The following is a 14,760-nucleotide window of genomic DNA, read 5'->3' as shown; positions in this document are numbered from 1 at the left end:
TTGAGGAGTTTTCAGTAGTACAAAGTCAAAGAAGTCTTCTGCCCTCAATTTTTGCATAAATCAAATCTGAGGGGAGCCTGTCTTTTACCGGTGACTGGCTGCTTCGGAGAAAAGCTTGCATGATTCTTATCTCCATTCATGACTGACGTGTTTGTTTATTTCTTCTCAGTGCTTGTACAAACTTTGAATGTCCAGAAATTCATGTGTGCCCTGCTCTAGTGAGATCGGCTGTAGATCCTGGACTCCGGGAGGAGAGGATGGACTACCAGCACTCAGTGACCGATGATCAACGCTCGTCCCATCCACAAGCCCAGAACGTGGAACAGGAGAACGAGGAGAGGGAGGGAGAAACATCCTCTCTCCGATCGATCTTTGCTTCAGCATGCAACGAATCGAAATCCAGCGTGGGGACATAAGGCAAGAAAGATGGAAGAAGAAAATCTACTACAGAATCGGGATCCAATCCTTTCCCTTGCCACCTGAGCGACAATCAGGAAACTTAGCGGCATTCTCCCCCTACTCCTTCCATGTACCTCGGGCCCTCGAACCTCTGGTTCCTTCCCCCCTCCCTCCCCCCTCCTCCCTCCGTCTCTTCCTCGTCTCCCTTCTCCGCCTCCTCCTTACATGATTCCTGTCCTTGGCGCCTTCACTTCGGCGACAGTTATGAACATGTGACCTCGGCCCTGCGGCAGCGAGAACAGACCTTGAACAAGAGCTTTGCCGAAGGTCTTCTTGCCGTAGACCTTCTGCGCACTGCAGTCAGCAGCCGAGTCAGGGGGCAGCAGCCGGAGACTCACCGCGTTCCTCTCCTCTCTCAGCGAGACTGCAAGGAACTCGCTAGCGCTCGCGCTGGGGAGGACAAATATCACTCCTCGTCGCTCAGCCCACACGCACGCCCTCACTCCACCTCTCCTCATCAACCAGGACAACGACCGGAATGTCGCTGGCCAACAAATCTGATCTCTTGTCAACGAGGCCTTCTGTCTTCAGCATCCAACTCCTCCCCCCTTTCCCAATCACTCGCACAAACGGCTTCCCTTCCCCATGCACCAAACCCTACAACAGTGTGACCAGAGTCACAGGAGCAAGAGCAACTATCACAGCAATCTGCTGCGCCTCAAACACAAGGCCGCCCTTGTTCCCTCGCACATCGAGCACTAGCGCCTGCTATCGGATCACACCAGCTACCATCTCCTCCTCAGAGTACCTCAACATCCTGACCCTCCACCTCTGCGAGAGCAGCGTCAAAGGATCGGGCAACACCAGCGGTGAACTGCGGGACCTTGACGTATGCTACCTTCCTGCCCTTGACCTGCTTGACTTCATGGTAGAGGGGCGCTGCTCTCCCCGTCTTGTGTCGTGTTGCAAAGACCGAGGAGCGCTGAGGGAGTAAGAGATTGTTTTGTACTGACTTTCCCTCTCGGATGACTTCAAGTTCCATCATCCCAGACGAAGTCTGCAACAGTTCCGCTGCTTCAAACCTTGAACGGCACCTCATATCTCGTCCGTTGATTCCAACAACTTGATCCCCGCGACGCAGACCGTCTTGATCGCGAGTCGTGTATCCAACGAACAAGTCTCCTCCTGCGCAACTCTCCACTCTGTCTGCCCCCTTCTCGCCAACTGTCATGGTTGACAAGACCATACCAGCACCAAGGTTGTCGAACTGCCGCATCATTGTCTTCATCTCTGTCTCTGACACAAGTCTTGTGTACTTGTCATCCAGTCTCCTCAGAACGTCCGACAAAGTGTCTCCGTCAATCATCTGACGATCGGTCAACGTTCCCTCAGCTCTGCACGTTGCCAGCTGCTGTATATTCCTCGATCTACCCGTCCAGTCAACGAAGTTCGCCTGTAGAATGTCCCGAGTACTTTGCATCAGAGTGCAATCTGAGCTGATTGCTGCCTGCAGCGTCGTCAGCTCGCGATCCGCTAGGAAGGAGCTGATCCAAAACTGAGAGAAGTTGAGGGACGAGAGGGCGGAGAGGAGGATGAGAATCGCGCCTATGTCCCTGCGCAACGTGCTGACTTTCCGTCTGCACATGTGCAGGGAGCATACTCCCCTCCTCCGTGTTGGATGGGTGAACCTGCTGTTCAACCCCTCCAAGGAGGGACGCCATGCTGTTGGAGTGAAAGCAGGAGGGTGCAGAGGAGCCGCTGGTTTGAGTGAAGCGAGCATGGTGCCAGGTCAGCGCAGGCAAAGGAGGATGCGAGTATACCCAGGAGGACAAGAGGAATCAGGTGGGAGAAACCAGTAGAGAAAAGAGAAGTGAAAAGGGAGAGAAACGGTATCGGGGTTGGGGATACGGAGAGATGGGAGAGGGTGGAGGGAGATGGGAGAGGAGGGGAAGGATAAGGAAAGGAAGGAGGAAGGCAGGAGGAGGGGAGGAGAGCAGGGGGCAGATGAGGGGGGGTTGGGTGGGTTGGCTCGTCTGTCTTCAGGCAGCTGCCATGAAGGAATCAGTCCGCTCGCCCTACCCGAAAGAGATCATTGAATAGGGGTGGGGGAGTACATGAAATAAACTTTACCGGTACTATCAAAGGGATTATGGCACAGTTTGTAGGGGTAGGTACCATTCATGGAGGGTGCTACAACAGTGGGTGGTGTTGCCGCTTCAAGAAATGATGATGCAGGAGGAGAGGGAAAAGTAACCGAAACACACAAGAACAGGAAAAAGAGGAAGAGAAAGAGGAAGAAGGACAAGAAGGACAAGAGGAAGGAGTTGGACGAGGGAGTAGGAGGAAGGAGTAGGAAGAAGAAGACAATCTTTGACTTTGCAAGATGAAGGAGATCATTAGATATCAAGGCCTGGTGATCAGTCTGGCATTGATGGTTACAGTGCTGGTACTGCATCATCGGCTCCCAGCAAGTGTCAATCTCCTCGACGTCCTTCCGCACTACCATGGCAAGTATCCTAGGTACACAAGTGCTAGCGACATGGCCGACAGGTTCCAGAACCGACAGGACTTTATGCCAACTGCTGATCAGAGTGCTTACCTGTATGCCCAGCATGTAGCACAGTCTCATGTTGGGCAGCTGTTGAGATGGAGGAACTATGTCACTCAGCGGAGGAGCAACGCAAGTCCGCAGGAGGAGCGAGCGCAGGCCGAGGAGATGGCGGACGTGGCGATGAAGGAGTACAAGGATGCGAGCAAACAATTAACCTTCTTGAAGCAGAAAGAAGTAGCTAGGGCAAGACGGAGGAAGCAACTTGAAAGCCAACAGCTGACCTCGGATGTCGACCGCATCGCCAACCAGATCCTACGTGACCAGCAGCTCTCCAGGGTGAAGTCCGACGAGGCGAGAGGAAAGATCAAAAACGCTGTTCAGACCTTGACGCAAATGGCGGAGTCAGGGGTGATCAGGAAGAAGCGAAGTGTCCTGACGCCCGCAAAGACGCTCCTCCGCGCTCAGCCCCCGTTGGAGACGACGACTTTCCATCCTCTCCCAGAGAACGTGGCCGCAGGACTGCTGTCCCAGAGGATGCAGCGGGACGAGGCGAACATCGCGTCACTGTCAATGGCTGTGAGCCGACTGCGGCAGAAGGATGCTGAGATCAGGAACACTCTTGACTGGAGGGGGAGGAGTGCTCATCGAACGGCGCGGAAGTGAATTGACGAGGATCGACGTGCACTTGTACACGAACAACCACGTGTTGACTACATGGATATCGCAACAAGCTTGATGTCGAGCACCAGTGATTTTGACGACGATGACGATGACGGCAACAAATATGGCTATGAAGATGAAGAACTCTGCCCTCGGCTACATCAGCCTTGCACCAGGCAGCAGGTCTTCTGCTGATCCGCATCTCAAGTACGTGTGCCCGTTAGCGAATAAAAACTGCATGCAACCCACCTAGTGCGAAGGTTTCAGGCGAACTTGAAGAAGACATGTGAAACATCACCCGCGTGTTGACAAGGATGTTGATTGCCAGCGAGAGGGAGCTGTTCTCAGGGTTCATCTTTCTGCTGATTGGCTGGCCCGAGTGGTTCCACACTTGTCCTGCTGGCGGGGTGAGAACTCCAGCTGAAACTTGAGCAGGTTCATTCATGACACCTGCTCCTAACGCAGGCGAAGTCCACACGTCGTTGTGTCGAATCAGATCGATCAGACTCAAGGCATTCCGATCAGGACGACTGGTTGTTGTCAACAGATACCTGAACGGCACAGCAAGTCAGTAAACGCTCTTCTGTCCCTTGCGTCTACCAAAGATCTCCGCTCCTCGCCATGCTGATCGGATTTCCCGAGGTCCCCGGCAGGGACCTGAGGGTCCGGTGGTGATCTCAGTAGCGATTCTACCGCACGAAATGAAAACAGACCATGCAGTCTTGATTCCTACTAGATCGTCGTCCAGCAGGATCACCAGCGGCTTGCCGTCGGAGTCTGACTCTCCCTCCCCTTGTTTCTCCGATTTGCGGGAGCTTGAGACAAGGTAAGCAAACTGAAGGCAAGCTCGTCAACGGACAAGAACAAGCAAGGTTCATGTGGCCGTTCCTCATCGTCAACGATTGGCATCAGATCTCTGCAGCATCGGAGGGAGATCAGCCGCTCGTCGAAGAAGAGCTGGCTGCGGAGCTTGAAAGGACCCTCAGGAAACTCCGATTCCGCGATGGCAAATGCTCTCATTCTCTCCCCAGCCTTCTCCTCCCAATCCGCAGCAACCTTCTCGGTCTCGTTGGTGCACACCTGCCTGCAGCAGCCTTGAGTGACCAGCCGCCTCCCTCTGCTCAACCGACCGATCTGCGCGGTGCGACAACACCAGCCACATGATCCAGACTCCCCGGTCGACATGCCGTAGCATCGCTGACAAATGACAGTCAACAGAAGATCCTCCCCCTACATGCGGTGGCGACAAGACCTGGCTGACTCTCAATCCTCAACGTCTCCATCGCACTGGCAGGAGCTGAGCGCACGGTCATAACATGCTCGGGGAGGTACCTGAGATCCAGCGCGACTGTTTCGTCGCTCCATGTGCCTTGAACCGACACCTTCCTGCCCTTGACCTGCATCGAGAGTCGCTCAGCCTGTTGTATGACACGATCTTCCAACTTCACCATTACTCTTGCCTCCTCGTAGCTGTTCCTCGGGGATCTTCGATGCCTTGCGTTAGAGAGAAGACAAGAGGGATGTCGCTTCAAGCTTTGTCACCTGTACGAGTACCAGTACGACCCGCTCTCATCCACTACGATCCCATCCCCCACCAGCACAGTCGGCGCCGTTTCTGCGCACGAATAAGTCCTGGAGCACTTCATCCTTTTAGGGAGACCAGGAGCTTCTGGTGCTGGAGACGGTTCATTCTCAAGATGCTGATCTAAACGTTCCTTCACAGGCTCGGGAGGAGGAACGGGCATGTCGTTCACTTGGGCTAGGAAGAAGGATCAGAAGCAGAAGCAGCGCCGCAGGCATGCTGCTCCTCACCCTTTGCTTCTTCAGCAGGAAACTCCGGTTGATCCCATGGTATCCTTTCAGTTGTGCTTTCAAACGCGCTCCACTTCACTTGTTGTTTCTTGAGGTATTTCTGTGCAAAGTCAGAGGTACGCTGGCGATTGCCATCAGCTCATGATCAGATCCATGCCTGGATGAGCTGGTTGCATATTTGGATGTCGTCGATCTGTGATCGACATTGTTCCATGAGCTCGCTTGTGCTCCAGTGTCTCTCTGTCCTCGGATCTGAGGACTCAGTCGTGGCGGCTGGCAGCGGATCGCTTCCGGGAGCGAGTGCTCTCGCTGAGGCAACGAGGGCAAACAATGCAATCATCATCATTCTTCTGCATCTCAACAACTTCAGCATCGTTGTCTGAAGGTTCCGAGTGAGGTGGTTCCAGAGAGGTTTGCCTGATCCTGGCATGCCAACACCTTAGCAGCGCCTCTCCCCCATGTTCAAGTTCCTCTCAACGCAAGTCCGTTCTCGGAGTCGATCCTGACCATCACAGAGTCAAGTTTGATGGGAGGCGACCGCGAAACTGGGTGACCATCTCAGCATACCTCAAAAATTTGCTCCATATCTTTCTCTATATTTTCAAATTAAAGCTAGAAATTTGTATTATCTGGACCTGGTTCGAAGGTAATATGGAACAGAATTCTTTCCATGCTCATACCGCATCCCCCATCCCCACCCACCCCTACCCTCAACACACATTCAGTCTTGACCCCTACCCCCCTTTGGTGAGAGATTGCGATATACAACCCCGTCATTTACCTCCCAAAATCCCGGGCTAATCACCTACCCCTACCTCTCAGATACCACCTACCCAGTTCTACAAAGGGCTCCCACCCCACCCGGTTCTGATCACGGCCTCCGTTCGCCATGGCGCCAGGTGAGGGAAGAGCATCTCGAAGGGAAGGAAAAGTCGAGGATATGGAGAGATGGAGAGATGAAGTGGAAGGAGTGATCATGCTGCTTGTTTGATCTGCTGTGAGTCGCAAGGGAGGAAATGCTGCTTTCAGGATTGTACGCCTGGAGAGTCTAGGGAGGGAGGGTAGTCCCGTTTTGGTCAGGACAGTTCTATTGCCGTCGGAAGCGTATCATGCTGTCGCTTCTTTGAAGTGAATGAAGGAAGTCCTTGAAGATGCAGTTGTGTTTGTGTCTGTTGCCTTTTGATGGAATGCGCATGTGCAAGTAAAGTCGTCACGGGGTGACGACGGTTCGAATTGTTGCAGGCAAGCGATTCGGGGCAAGCATGGTGCTTGCCTACGCCTTCGTCCAAGTTGGTCAATGCTTCATGTCTGTCGGTCCTGCTGGTATGCGATTCTTCCCCATGTCTACGTCGGATGCTAGACTGTTTGGCTCATCCATGACAACGCCGACGCTGCGAGGAAGGTCAGGTGCCCTCAGTTGCAGGAGCTCGATGCTTGAGCAAGTGAGGGAACGGAAAATGAAGGAGGTGGAGGAGCTCAAGGCAAACATGCCGGAGGATGCCGCGAAGATCTTAGAGAAGGGCGCCACGAACAAGAACAGATATCTCAAGTGAGCCTCATTGTAACCCTCCTCCCGGCTTGCAACCCCTTGCTTCTTCTTTCCATGCAAGCTAAATGCTGATGGTGGGCTGCGATCAGGGCAGTCAAAAAACCCAAGGGTACCATCAGCGTTGTCCCTCAGATCAAGACAAAGGCTCCGACCCTTGGAAGCTTTGCCTCCCTGCCTGCTGTGGATGTCTTGAGCGCTCATTGCTATGAAGCTGGTTTGTTTGCCCTCGCGATGTTGCATGTTGTCATTGACTTGTCTTGACTGCAGGAGCAGCTGCCATTGCCGTGTGCACAGACAAGGAATTCTATGGTACAGACTGGGAATCTCTCAAGAAAGCAGCTGGGCAGCAAGCTCGCTACAAGGGGAAATTCCCTGGACCGCTGCCGGTAAGTCGGAAAGTATTCGTTGCCCTGTTTGAACTTGTCCTTGATCAGGTGATGGCCTATGATTTCTTCATCGACGAGGCTCAGCTAGCTCTCGCTGCTTCTTATGGTTGCGATGCTGTCTGCCTGAACGCGGCGTTGTTGGGAACCAGCACCAAGGACATGGTGGCTTCTGCTGACAGAATGGGAATGGACGCGCTCGTTGAAGTGCACAACAAGGCGGAGCTTGATATTGCAATCGAAGCTGGAGCAAAGATGGTAGAAGACACTGCTTCTGAATGCAGAAATGCAGTGGCGGGTTAACTGTGCCCAACACAGGTTGGCATTTCCAACAGAGACATGGACACGTTCCAATTGAAGCATCCTGTGGACTACCAACTCCGTACCTGGAGCGTGCCTGTTGAAGAGACTGTGTTCGGTCTTGTCAAGGAGGTGTGAATTCTTCTGGAGATATACTCGTGTGCTTACATGTGCATTGCAGGTTCCCGAGGGAGTGCACGTAACAGCTATGGGAGGTTGCAATGAAACCTTGGTCGCTTGGACTCTGCGTGATGAGGGATATTCCTCGATCATGGTGGAAGCGAGAGGTCAAGGAAGGCAACTCAGTAAACATGTGTGTGCAGGTTGGAGAAGCCATCATCCGGGGCTCGGAGATGCGTATGGCCAGCAGTGCCTACTCTGCTGCCTACAACGAGGCTAAGGGGCTCATCATGGTAAGTCATCTTCGGCGCTGCTGGTCTAGAGGGCTTACATTGGTTTGTGTCAAGGCTTTCAAGGCCAAGGGCAGCAAGAAGTACGGACCCTCAGCAACCGGTTCCTTCTTCGGAAAAGGGGAAGGAGCCAAGGAATCGCTGGGAATGATGTCCATATAGTGCAAGAGCTGCGAGCTGAAAGCCTCAGTCAAGTCCGGGTGGATCATAAACGTGCCACCTTGGTTTTTAAACCCCGGAGAGTTCAACGACTCACAGGCCCCTGTGACTGCCAGTCGGCTGCGGGGGCGGCCTCACTGAAGTGGCCGCCGCCGGCCGGGCCCGGAGGGCCGCGCCGGGCCCCCGCTCCGGGCCCGGCCCCCGCCGGGCGGTATCATCAGCGGGAACTGGTGTCATCGGCACATGCCAGTTCGACTCAGCCGCCGCTTGTTTCAACTGAGTCTGATCTTGTCAAACTTGCAAGCAAGTTGATTTACTCTCAGAGTCTGGCAGTCCAGTTGCCTGAGGCTCAGGAGTCCGAGTCACGCCTACGATTCTCAGGCTGTGATCGGTGGGCGGCCTCGCCGCCCGGAGTCACGAGTCGTCAGAGCCGCGCCCGGCGGGCCCGGGGCGCCGCCGGACTCGGGATCGGACTCCGGGACTACTCATCAGCGGCTAGTATGGTCCGACCGCGCCCCCCGGCGTCCGATCGCCGGCCCGCCGGCACGCCGGGCGCGGTGCCGAGGACCGTCCGACCGTCGCTCGGACCCCGCGTTCCAACGGTTCACTCAAGGCTGTGACTGCGGCAGTGCCGGCCAGTCCCGGGGCCTGAACTCCGGGAGTCCGGGACATGCCGGGTCACCCTTTCTCGGGGAGAGCCGTAAAGGCTCAGTCGGATTCTCCGAGCTGCTTGAAGAACTACCCTACCCCAATCCCGCTGAGGCCGACCGTGATCCCACGGCACCCCCACACTTCCAAACCCGGGCCCCTTCCAAGCCCGTTTTTGAACACTTCACGCTCAGGACCTAATACTAGGTACAAGACTGGAAGTTGTGCGGTACGCCTTCGGGGGACATACGGGTACCCTTGTACTGTAGACGTCAACATCCATTACCACCCTACCTCCTCATATAAACCCCCAATGATGACTACCCCTACTGTGGACTCCCCATGCTACTGCACACTAACCCCACCCATATTATGATGAATGGCAGTACCCCTCCCATTTAATCAACTTCGGATGACCACCCCTACCCCGAGGGCTCTCAAGTAAAAGATCATTTTATCTACGGCCACCCCCTCGACTCCCTTGGATAACCTAGTGAGCACCCCACCCCCTCCCTTCCAAAACCCTTTTGCCCACCCCCTAACAACCCTACCCCCTGGGCGTACCTCTTCTTGTACTCTACACCGGGGGTTGTGCCGCCTCCTCCTTCGCCATGCCGTTGGCAAGCGAAGCATTGATGCGTGGGAAGGTTGCGCGGCGAAAGGAACAGGAGAAGCGGCAATGGCGCTGCTCCTGCCGCGTCCTTCGGCTCCTGAACTGGACGCCGAACACGCATGCTGAGGGGTTACAACCCTCCACGATCCCTCTGCTGCCCCTGCATCAGATCGGGCTCGGGGAGGTTCACATACCTTCTCGACAAGCAGAAGCGTGTCCGCGAAATCGCCCGGACCTCACGGATTCCTCACAGACAATGTACGAAAGACATGCCTGCATTGCTCTGGTGAATTCTGACCTCAGACATCGCAGGGAATTGTGCCAGGGTGTGCTGGGCAAAGTTGAGCAGGGGCAGGGGAGCGGAGTGCGTTCAGCACGAGGGTCGAGACGATCTGTGGACTCTGTCGGGAGCGCCAAGAAGAGGCATGAGAGTGTCTGCTTTGCACCTGCTGTCTGGAAGAACTTCAAACAAGCTGACTTGATCCACCACATCGAGAGCAAGCGGCCACAGACGGCAAGGCAGCAGGTGGAACTGACCGCTCTCTGCTCTCATGCTCAAAGACCTGAGCGGTCTGGCAGGGATCGCGAGCAAGTACAACTTCTTCTCTACCAAGGCCAGAGACATCAAGAGCATCTTCGGTACCATGACGTACTCTCTCCTCCTTGTTCCTCACGACGCACTCTCTAATCAGAGTGATCTGCATTTATGCATGCGCTGGATGAAACCCTGCTGGTAACAAGTCTGTGGTATTCTCGAGATGCTGAATGTTTGTTCCAGCCGAGAGATAGTGAAGAGCTCTGAGCGCATCAGCCATGATCAACAAGAAGACAGCAAGGTACACCCCCGAGACACGTGCAAGTGCTTGTCAAAGGTGTCAAGATGATTGATTCTTCTCCTTGCAGAGTCGAAATCCGAACACGGGAGAAACTCCTCGGAAGAGACTGGTGATGCGTCAGCACTCGGGGGAAAGTTTGGAGTGGAAGATGGGAGCAGACGATAAGAGGAAAGGAGATCCCATAGCTCCGAGGCGAAGCTATCCCCATGGTAGCTGGCAACCCCCTCCTCACTCGTTTGATGAATGCTCGGCCAGTCCCGAAGATATCATTGAAGGACGGAAGCTCTTCAAGAATGTCACAGACTAGCGATGGGGAGGTGAGTTTCCTTTCACTCGAGCTCTGCCTGAGCCTGTTCCGCCAGCTTCAGCACTCTTTGCTGAGAGGAAGGGAGACTGTCATGGTGAAACTCTCAATCACTTTCAAAACAACATCTGTTGATGACTTGCTGCAGAAAATCCCCCGTCCATCTCCGAGAAGGAGCCCTCCGTCAGAAGAAAATCAAGCAGCGCTCACTCCTACCCATGGGGGCAGCAAGAGGAGCTTGAGGCGGACGGGCTCTCGCACCCCTCGTCCTCTCATTCGCGACCACCGGGGCCCGCAGATCGACGAGGTCAGGGATGATGGACATGTTGTTGAGTTATGTGACGTGTTGACAAACAGATTGCCTTCAAGGAATCAACCAGCTCAAGTTCTCCTCGCAGGTGCTTCTGGTACACGCATGCTTCCTTGCTGATTATGAGGTACAGTGCGCGAGCTGAGATAGAAGCTGCTGCTGAACGGAAGCTGAAGCAAATGTTGACGATCCTGGAGAGGAATTGGGAAGAATCAAGAAGAGCAGATTGACGTGTTGAGATTTTATTCAGACATGTTGAAGTTATGTACATTATTATCATCCCATAGACGCGCGGATGAAGCTTGACATTATAGACACAACCAATAAATGATTGCAAATCCACAGAAATCTACTGGAACAAGCAAGTGAGCAGCGAGCTTGTATCGTGTACAATCGCACCGTGTCTTGTTGTCCCACATTTCCTCCAGCGCTTCACTCTTAGTCTTGAGATGACTCATTCCAAGCTTGACGGCGATTATCTCTAAGACAGCCTGTCCGAGAGTGAGAGGTGGAGCGGCATTGGAGATCGTACAAGGAAGGTGTGTTGACCGTCAAGATGACTGGCAGGCATCAAGTTGAAGACGCACACCGACAACTGCGGTCATGTTAGTCGCTCTGTGACATGAAGAGGAAGAAGTGATGACAGAGAGGGCGATGGTGTAAGCCAGAAATCTCCGCACGACCTGCTCGTGTCAACGTCATCGCAGGTAACACTGGAGCCGATCAACCAGGGGCAGATCTAGTGCTGCCAGCACTTGCAAGAAACACCATCTCCTCAACCTGACATGATGAAGTCATCTGTGTGTACAAGACAACATCAGAAGATCACTGGTAAGGAGATACAATGATGTCTCGATCCAAATCTTCAGCAGATCCTAAGAAGAGCACAAGACTGCTGGTAGAGTCTGTTTGTAACAGGTTCAATTTGAGATCGTCTTGCTCGTTGTTCGCTGACCACTCGCAGACTGCGTGCTGACTTTGAGGGGCAAAAACTGATCGGGCAGAGGAGGCGCAGGGAAGATACAGAGAGTAAGAGAGCCATCCTCGACTACAAAGAAGACGTCATCGTCATCGTCATCAAGTTCATCTTTTGATTGTCATCATATCAAGTAGATCGTCTCTACCTGCTCCATCCTCTTTCCTCTCGCAATCGTCCTGGTTGTAACATCTCTTCTTGCTGTCAGTCACCACCTGTCGGGGGGAAAGACAGCTTCCTGCCTGAACAGACGTTGCTGGTCAAAAAACGAAGAGCTGATTGAGATGTTCAATCATCATCACCAGTCGAGTGACGTTGTAAGATGAAGTTGTGCGGTTAGCAAACAGCACAAAGTTGCCTCCTTCAACGAAACAAAGCTTGTTCGACTTCTCACCGACTGAACAGAAACGTCAACTTTGACAAGCCACACCCCTCTCTTATTTTCTTGTGTTCCCCTCTGAGATTCTCTCTTCGACTCACCGGATGTTGCAGTGGCATTAGCAACAACATCTACCGATCGAAACAATCAGAACAAGGCAAACCTCAGCAGCAAAGTCTACCCCTCATCCGCGCATTGACCATCTGCTGGGGTTTTGCCGGCAAGCTCATCAGGTGAGAACAACAATCTCTGTCACCTTCATCTCTAGTCTCATCTCACATCGCACTCCTTCCCCCTCTCTGCTCTCCTCCTCCGTCTCCTCACCTTGTGTCGAGTAATCTATCTCCAGCGCATCTCTCCACAGCACAGGATCGACACAGAATCCTCTACTCATCAGTCTCCTGCTCCTCAACTCATGCTCTTTGCCCATCACTCGTCCTCTCATTCTCTCCAGGCAGGTGACCCATCCGCTCTTGTTCACCGCCTCCACGATCTGACGAGTCATCGTCAGGATCAATCCGCAAACCTCCTTTTGCTGGACCTGGCAGTCGTCAAGGTGAGATATCGCGTCGCCCACGTGCAGGTGCTGCTTCAGCGGCGAATCTGCAAACGTGACGATGAGCTGAGTTAGAGAAGGAGGTGAAGTGGGGAATCAGAGCAAGACAAAGAAGTAGGAGTAGGAGTAGGAGTAGGAGTAGGAGTAGGAGTAGGAGTAGGAGTAGGAGTAGGAGTAGGAGAAGGAGTAGGAGTAGGAGAAGGAGTAGGAGTAGGAGTAGGAGTAGGAGTAGGAGTAGGAGTAGGAGTAGGAGAAGGAGTAGGAGAAGGAGTAGGAGTAGGAGTAGGAGTAGGAGTAGGAGTAGGAGTAGGAGTAGGAGTAGGAGTAGGAGTAGGAGTAGGAGTAGAAGGAGGAGCGGCGAGGAGGAGCAGGAGGAGGAGGAGGTGGTGGTGGTGTTGGTGATAGTGGTGGTGGCGGTACACGCCAAGGGCAAAGGGAAAGGAAGTATGAACCTGGAAGAATGCTGACGACCGAGGCAGGGCCCTCGAAACTGGTGTAGAAGGGGAGGAACAACCATGGGAGGAGCATCTAGATTGCAACATTATTGCAACATGACGACAACAAAGATCTTGCAACATGATTGCAACATGACGACAACAAAGATCTTGCAACATTATTGCAACATGACGACAACAAAGATCCCTCACCTTCATGACAAGGCAAAACATTGCCAGGACTGCATTGTGCCATGGGCCGGCAGCATAAATCTTCAGTCTGCAGTGATTTTCATGATTGAGATTATAGTAGGATTGCTCCTTTGCCTCTTGTAAGGAGTTTGATGTTGAAGATCCTGACCGATCGTTATAGACCTCAAACAGAGTAGATGGCAACTACCGGATCGAGCTCAACAAAAGCTCCGGGAATGATGAAATACAGAAAGACGCCGCAGTCCTGCACTCTCACTCTTTCCGACCCTGTAATCATAATGAGCCCTCTTCCTCCTCCTCCTCTCCCTCCTCCTCCTCCACTTCCTCCTCCTCCTCCTCCTCTCCTCCTCCTCCTCCTGTAGTGGTTCCTACACCAAAATTCCCATCAAGAGTAATAATCTTCTGCTGCTGCTCCTCCTCCCTCCCCCTCTCCTCCTCCTCTCCCCTACCTGCACAAATCGCATGCCCAGCCTCATGCACGACGAGGCACACCAGAATCGCTGGGAGGATGTAGGCGACGTGGGCCAAGGGGAGGTTCACTCCAGGAACGAACGCCGTGACGGTGTACCTCTGACCCGACAACGGCCGGTGATCGAAGGGTTCCCTTGGGATGTCCGAGTGACAGCCAGGAGCGAAGCCAACGATCCAGACGTTGACGACAAGGTTGAGCAAGAGCAGGACGAATGAGATCAGGAGCCCCACGGCTCCAAAGATCGCCCCGATGCTGTAGAAGAGCTTCCATGGCTTCGTCCGTCCCATCCTCGAGGCCGAGCTTGCTAGCGACTGACTCCTCCTGTGCGTCCATCCATCAGACGGGTTCGAGGGATCTCAATGAAGCATACCATGAGCACGAGGATGCTACTTCGTTCAAACTTGTTGCAAGTTGCTTAATTCCGTCCATGCCAGTCGATTCATTCAGCGACTGCTTCACCTTAGCCTTGTTGATCACTGATATAACACTCCTCCACTCATAAGAGGTGCACTAGATCTATGTGATAAAAGAATGACTATCCTCTCCTCTCCCCCTCTCCTCTCCTCTCCCCCCCTCCTCTCCTCTCCCCCTCTCCCCTCCTCCCTTCTCCTGAGGGCTTTCATTGGGATCAGGATCCCGACTGCAGGGAAACATCATTTCTGCCTCGACTTTTGACATTTATTTAATGTTCATTTTGCTTCCTTTTCATAATATTTCCATTGATTTGTACCAAGGAGTTTATAGTAACAGCGGGCACCTCTATAAAGTATTGCTTCAGCGGACTTTTCGCAAAAGG

At 53.5% G+C, this 14,760-nt stretch overlaps 6 protein-coding genes across 6 annotated transcripts; 3 read left to right on the top strand and 3 right to left on the bottom strand.

The window, feature by feature from the left end:
• Positions 1 to 444: 444 nt before the first annotated feature.
• GUITHDRAFT_108122 (hypothetical protein) lies at positions 445 to 2,044 on the bottom strand (the record flags this gene model as incomplete). The annotated part of the gene is made up of 6 exons (XM_005833009.1): positions 445 to 479; positions 704 to 746; positions 798 to 849; positions 908 to 1,056; positions 1,102 to 1,164; positions 1,208 to 2,044. The coding sequence occupies 6 exons, from the start codon at positions 2,042 to 2,044 to the stop codon at positions 445 to 447; spliced, it is 1,179 nt and encodes a 392-aa protein (XP_005833066.1).
• A 565-nt stretch (positions 2,045 to 2,609) lies between these two features.
• On the top strand, positions 2,610 to 3,613 carry GUITHDRAFT_163100 (hypothetical protein; the record flags this gene model as incomplete). The annotated part of the gene is made up of 1 exon (XM_005833008.1): positions 2,610 to 3,613. Exon 1 carries the CDS (start codon positions 2,783 to 2,785, stop codon positions 3,611 to 3,613), a length of 831 nt encoding a protein of 276 aa, XP_005833065.1. The 5' UTR covers positions 2,610 to 2,782.
• Positions 3,614 to 3,766: 153 nt separating this feature from the next.
• Positions 3,767 to 6,007, bottom strand: GUITHDRAFT_108120 (hypothetical protein; the record flags this gene model as incomplete). Its single annotated transcript, XM_005833007.1, has 14 exons — positions 3,767 to 3,859; positions 3,909 to 4,006; positions 4,061 to 4,161; positions 4,211 to 4,267; positions 4,324 to 4,445; positions 4,511 to 4,694; positions 4,741 to 4,807; positions 4,863 to 4,897; positions 4,943 to 5,007; positions 5,059 to 5,104; positions 5,153 to 5,225; positions 5,271 to 5,369; positions 5,423 to 5,522; positions 5,990 to 6,007. The coding sequence occupies 14 exons, from the start codon at positions 6,005 to 6,007 to the stop codon at positions 3,767 to 3,769; spliced, it is 1,158 nt and encodes a 385-aa protein (XP_005833064.1).
• A 677-nt stretch (positions 6,008 to 6,684) lies between these two features.
• GUITHDRAFT_138558 (hypothetical protein) lies at positions 6,685 to 8,226 on the top strand (the record flags this gene model as incomplete). The annotated part of the gene is made up of 8 exons (XM_005833006.1): positions 6,685 to 6,971; positions 7,061 to 7,185; positions 7,239 to 7,357; positions 7,406 to 7,612; positions 7,673 to 7,786; positions 7,836 to 7,928; positions 7,978 to 8,067; positions 8,122 to 8,226. The coding sequence occupies 8 exons, from the start codon at positions 6,685 to 6,687 to the stop codon at positions 8,224 to 8,226; spliced, it is 1,140 nt and encodes a 379-aa protein (XP_005833063.1).
• A 1,280-nt stretch (positions 8,227 to 9,506) lies between these two features.
• GUITHDRAFT_108118 (hypothetical protein) lies at positions 9,507 to 11,164 on the top strand (the record flags this gene model as incomplete). The annotated part of the gene is made up of 10 exons (XM_005833005.1): positions 9,507 to 9,742; positions 9,797 to 9,915; positions 10,064 to 10,217; positions 10,263 to 10,320; positions 10,388 to 10,529; positions 10,576 to 10,637; positions 10,683 to 10,721; positions 10,773 to 10,931; positions 10,982 to 11,022; positions 11,068 to 11,164. 10 exons carry the CDS (start codon positions 9,507 to 9,509, stop codon positions 11,162 to 11,164), a joined length of 1,107 nt encoding a protein of 368 aa, XP_005833062.1.
• A 46-nt stretch (positions 11,165 to 11,210) lies between these two features.
• GUITHDRAFT_108117 (hypothetical protein) lies at positions 11,211 to 14,393 on the bottom strand (the record flags this gene model as incomplete). Its single annotated transcript, XM_005833004.1, has 11 exons — positions 11,211 to 11,286; positions 11,334 to 11,425; positions 11,522 to 11,617; positions 12,213 to 12,307; positions 12,391 to 12,420; positions 12,614 to 12,782; positions 12,831 to 12,892; positions 13,493 to 13,559; positions 13,680 to 13,759; positions 13,942 to 14,285; positions 14,335 to 14,393. The coding sequence occupies 11 exons, from the start codon at positions 14,391 to 14,393 to the stop codon at positions 11,211 to 11,213; spliced, it is 1,170 nt and encodes a 389-aa protein (XP_005833061.1).
• Between the last annotated feature and the right edge of the window lie 367 nt (positions 14,394 to 14,760).

This window comes from Guillardia theta (genome assembly GCF_000315625.1).
Source record: "Guillardia theta CCMP2712 unplaced genomic scaffold GUITHscaffold_32, whole genome shotgun sequence".
NCBI classification, from domain to species: domain Eukaryota; class Cryptophyceae; order Pyrenomonadales; family Geminigeraceae; genus Guillardia; species Guillardia theta.
This window is presented reverse-complemented; position numbering and strand designations above follow the sequence as displayed.